Below are 5,596 nucleotides of genomic sequence, written 5' to 3'. Positions count from 1 at the left end.
CCTACATGGCTGCTGACGGCACCCATCCCAGCACTCCGGAACCTTCTTCTGCCACTGTCAGTCAAAATGTGAGCAAGCAAGCTGAAAAATGAACACTTAGTTGGGCAAAGAGAATAAGAGTTTCTAGTGAAAGAGAACTACTGAGAATTAGAGAAGAGTATCAGAGACTTGCAGTTTTAGTTCCAACATGCAGAGAACATGAAAGTCATTACTTCCAATGTTATAGTAAGAAAAAAGATGAACAGAATGGCTAAAATCAAAAACACAAAAAACAACCTGTTGGTGAGGACATGATGAAAAAGAAACACTAATGCACTGTTGGTGGGAATGCAAACTGGTGCAGCCACTGTGAAAAACAGTATGGAGGTTCCTCAAAAGACTAAAAATAGAACTAACCTAAGGTGCCTGGGAGGCTCAGAGAATTGGGCTTCTGCCTTTGGCTCAGATCACAATTTCCAGTCCTAGGATGGAGCCCTATGTCTGGCTCTCAGCTCAGAGGGGAGTCTCTGCTGCTTCCTCTCCCTCTGCTTGTGCTCTGTCTCTGTATATCTCTCAGATGAATAAAATTTTTTAAAAAGCTTTAAAAAATAAAAACAAAAAATAAAAAGAGAACTACTCTATGACCTGACAATTGCACTACTGGGTATTTACCCAAAGAAAATGAAAATACTAATTCAAAAAGATACATGTACCCAGTGTTTATTGCAGTACTTGTGGTGAACGGAGAACAGTGTCTAGACTTGTGTAATCACTATGTTCCACACCCAAACCTAATCTAATATTGTGTGTCAACTACACTCAAAAAAAAAAAAAAAAAAAAAAGTAAAGAAAAAAAACTACAATAAAATGCATAGTTAAAAACAGAACACTCCAGGGGCGCCTGGGTGGCTCAGTGGGTTAAAGCCTCTGCCTTCAGCTCAGGTCATGATCCCAGGGTCCTGGGATCAAGCCCCGCATTGGGCTCTCTGCTCAGCAGGGAGCCTGCTTCCTCCTCTCTCTCTGACTGCCTCTCTGCCTACTTGTGATCTCTGTCTGTCAAATAAATAAATAAAATCTTAAAAAAAAAAGAACACTCCAAATGTCTAATAAAATTTAAAATGTTTTAAAAAAATATATGCAAAGAACAATGAATGTAAGGCAATATACCAAAATGTTACCAGTGGTTTTCTCCTGACTAGGGATTTTCTCTATACATTTGCTGTTTTCCAGCTCTCTTACACTGAGTATTTGCACCTTATATTGAAAGATAATACTTAAAAAATAATTTATCTAAATGTATCTGGACTACATACTTAAACAGCAAATAGAATTCAGCCTTGAAGTTGTAAATAAATAGTCATAATGCCGCACAAAAAGGGCTTAAAAAAATAGTGTTTTATAAAATACAGTAAAACCCCGCAGTAAAATACTACGCAGGCACAGTAATTGATTATATAAATGCATATGTATTAGAAACAAACAGTGTCAACAAGTACTGCCAGAGCAGAAGAGTAGTTATAGACCATATGCATAGTACAATCAGTATTTTATATATGTATCATATAATATTTTCCAGGTAGATAAAGGAGTAGATCAAGCTATAGATACAGATGGAGAAAAAAATACAGACACAGATGTAGATACAGATGGAGATAAAGATATGTACGTATACAGATACAGATCTATAACCATAGGGGACAAAATTTTAACAGTAAAATTGCTTAAGGGCTGTTCGTTTATGGTGTTATGAATTCTGTGGCATGTTTGTCTCTTTTCATAATTTCTAATATTTTCTACAAGGGACATAGATTTTTAATTAAATGCATATTTTAAAAAGAAACATGGATAGCACACGATCTTTCTCTGAGAGGATGTACCAACTAGAGAGCACACTGGGAAGGAGCTGTGGTTGGAGAACGTGTCACAGAGGAGAGCAGGTGAGAACTGGGTGTAGAAGGAGGAACAGGCGTTTCCACAAGCTGATGGAGGTTATTCCAAGGCAGAGCAGGGACATGGAGAATGTGGCATGATCTGGAAATGGTGAGATCTTAATGGCCTGGTGTCCGATGGAGGTGACATGGGCAGTGTTTCAGTAAAGGACATCAGGATACAGGTCACTAAAGGCCTTGAATGTCCCACCGAGGAGGGGATCACTGAAGAACATGGCCTAACATTGAGATTGGAGGACCCCTCCCTCATCATCCCACAAGACACATCACCCCTCAGAAACCACAGGAGGGACCAGTGTCCATTCCTTCAACCCTCAGAGGTTGTTCTGCCAAATACAAAACACACAATTCATTTACATTCTCTTATTACAGACATGCATGTGGACAGGATATAAATTATAATGTAATAGGAATAACTATAAAACATAGGAGTCACTGATTCTAAGAATATCATTAGCCAAAATGAAGGGCATTAAGGGGTATATGATTGTTTAGAGACATCACAAGACGAGACATCTCAGAGCTTGAGGAAGCTCACTGAGGAAGAGTTGAACCAAATCCTAGCCCAGAGCACAGCTCTCACTTCATCTATTTCTAAAGATCATGTTAGAGTCATTAAGGATATAAGACTTCTGCAAATCAAACATCCTGTCCCAGGGTCATTGTGGGAGCAGGCTTGCTCCTTCCAACGGGAGTGCTGTGCTCAGGTTGTTTTGACGACAAAGGAGTAAGTCCTGCAACACCGTGGTGAACTTGCCCCACAGACAGAACTCACTGAGCCATTTCCGAGTATTTCAGCAGATCCTTCCCACCCTCCACTTCCAGAGATCACCTCACTGATGGCTGGAGAATCCAAAAACTCAGATTTTAAACTGAAGTGATTTCTGCTTTGGAAACAACACATGGACCACCTCCTCCTGGATTTGCTTGGTCTTGATCCCATAAATGATAGGATTCAGCACAGGTGGGGCAAGCATGCAAACATTAGCCAGCAAGATGTGCGTATGAGGAGGAATGTGGCGTCCAAACCTCTGAGTAAGGGTTGTAAAGATCCCAGGCCCATAAAAGAGGACAATGACACAGATGTGGGAGCCACATGTGTTGAGAGCTTTGTGGCGAGCATCTCGAGAAGGGATGCGGAAGACAGCATGGAGAATCAGCACATAGGAAACAAAAATTAACACAACATCTAAAACCACTGTTAACATTAGAATGGAAAATCCATACCAAATGTTCACACGAATGTCATTACAAGCATACTTGGCCAAACCAATGTGTTCACAATAGGTGTGTGGAATAATATTATTTTGACAGAAAGTCAATCTTTTCAGAAGAAATATTACAGGGAAAATTGTACCGTAACTTCTCAGACAGACAGTCACTCCAATTTTCCCAATCAGAGCAGGTGTAAGAATAGTGATGTATCTCAGGGGGTAGCATATGGCAATGTAGCGGTCAAACGCCATCACCAACAAGATCCCTGACTCAGAAACAAAAGTGGAAGAAAAAAAGAATACCTGAGTGATGCAGCGATCCAGGGAGATCTCACCAGCACGGAACCAGAAGATGGCCAAGGCCTGAGGTACGGTGCATGTGGAGAGCATGAGGTCTGCTCCAGCCAGCATGCAGAGGAAGAGGTACATGGGTTCCTGGAGGCTGCGCCTTGTGAGGATCATGCCGATGAGCAGGCTGTTCCCAAGCAAGGTGATGACATAGGAAATGAAGAAGGGGATGGAAATCCACATGTGCTGGTCCTCTAGCCCGGGGACGCCCAGTAAGTGGAAGACCGTGTGGCTAACACCAGTGTGGTTTAAGGCAGTCATGCCTGGAGCAGATGGCCTGGGATCTTACTTTCTGTTTACAAAATACATATTCTTAAAAAAGAGAGAGAGAGGTTTTATTTATTTATTTGAGATAGAGAGAGAGAGTGAGTGAGCAAGAGCAGGGGGAGGGACCAAGGGAAGGGAAAAGCAGACTCAAGAGCAGGGAGCCAGACACAGGGCTCAATCTCCGGACCCTGAGATCATGACCTGAGCTGAAGGCAGATGCTTAACTGACTGAGCCACTCGGGCACCCTGAAAATACATATTCTTTTTAATATATTCTCAAGGGAAATTATTCTAATATTCTTTGTGAATAGTAGAGCTTTTGGCATATCTCACACTCTTCATCTTCTCGGAACATGCAGATAGAAAGTATGCAAAGATGAAGGACATGGTGTGTGCCTCAGTGAGTGACAGCCAATTATACTCACCTCCAACTAACCAAAGTCAGAAACATTACTGTATGTATTTCACTCTTTTTTTAAAGGTTTTATTTATTTATTTGATAGATAGAGATCACAAGTAGGCAGAAAGAGAGGAGGAAGCAGGCTCCCTGCTGAGCAGAGAACCCGAGGCGGGGCTCGATCCCAGGATGCTGGGATCATGACCTGAGCCGGAGGCAGAGGCTTTAACCCACGGAGTCACCCAGGCTCCCCTGTATTTCACTTTCAAACAGAGGATTATACATAAACAGGGAAACTCATTATGCATGACCAGGAAGAGTGTAAAAGACCCGTGAAATTGACTAATTTATCAGAAGGGAGGCAGCATAAGAAAAGGTGAATATACAGATCCCTGCATGAATGTTCATGAAACATTTCCAGCCTAGGATGGCAGGTGCATAGGCAATGCTTGAGAGGCAGGGAGGGGAGCACAGGCAGTGAAGAGCCTTGATCATAACTTCATACTTAGACCTCATCCTTTATCCAGGGGGCGGCCATTACCTGTCTTGAAGAGTTATTAGACTAGTAATTGACTGAGAAACTGGATGCTAAAAAAGTTAAGTTGTGTTCAGGAACTGAATGTAATACAGTCAGAGAGGAATTAAACTAGTATTTACTAGTCATTGTTTTTCCAGGAACTATAGTATCCACATTGCATGTAGCATCATGTAGCAAGCAGACCTCTACACTAGGAAATGAATATTTTCATTGTGTCCATTTCACACCTAAAGAGAGACTCAGAGGATATGAATCACTTGCCAAATTTCACAACAGTAATTGATGGAATGGGTTTGAAATTTCTTGGACTTCATCACATACATTTTGATCACTTGGGAAGAGGATCATGAGGACTTTCAGAGGTAACAGTCAGGACTTCTGTGTCTCAATGTTCACACCCCAGGGAGCTAAGTGTAGAAATGACTGAAATTGGGGGACCAGTCAGCAGATAGTTCGACTTTTGATCTTGAGGTTGTAGGTTGAGCCCTGTATTGGGTGTAAAGGACACTTAAAAATTTAAAAAGAATTAAAAAATAATAAGAAATGACAAAGTTGAGGGGGGGGAAAGGCATTATTTCTGTGGGAGGGTGTGCAATACTTGATATTTGGAAGATTCTTCTGCTAGAAACTAACACGTAATTTTACTATTTGCTTCCTAGCAGACTTTCCTTCATTCATTAGCGTAATCATTCAGGAAGCTTGTTTGGAGTGTGGGCTGTATTTTAGGCATCTGTCCTAACTGGGTGTATGGGTTGAGAGAGTGTTGGGTATGTACATAGACAGGATCAGTAAAATGTTTCAGGTGTGGCTCAGAGGGCAGCTCCTGAGAAGAGCGCCATATCTCATCCAGTTTTCTCCAGAATGAAGAAGAAATGGAGCCAATAATAAAGTACCTTCTTCTGAA

At 41.5% G+C, this 5,596-nt stretch overlaps 1 protein-coding gene across 1 annotated transcript; it reads right to left on the bottom strand.

Moving 5' to 3' along the window:
- Window positions 1-2,716: 2,716 nt before the first annotated feature.
- On the bottom strand, window positions 2,717-3,751 carry LOC131808481 (olfactory receptor 52B4-like). The gene has a single exon (XM_059134489.1). The coding sequence runs from the start codon at window positions 3,749-3,751 to the stop codon at window positions 2,789-2,791; it is 963 nt and encodes a 320-aa protein (XP_058990472.1). The 3' UTR covers window positions 2,717-2,788.
- Between the last annotated feature and the right edge of the window lie 1,845 nt (window positions 3,752-5,596).

Source organism: Mustela lutreola, chromosome 1 (genome assembly GCF_030435805.1).
Source record: "Mustela lutreola isolate mMusLut2 chromosome 1, mMusLut2.pri, whole genome shotgun sequence".
NCBI lineage: Eukaryota > Metazoa > Chordata > Mammalia > Carnivora > Mustelidae > Mustela > Mustela lutreola.
The sequence above is the reverse complement of the archived record's forward strand: the minus strand, read 5'-3'. Positions and strand labels throughout refer to the sequence as shown.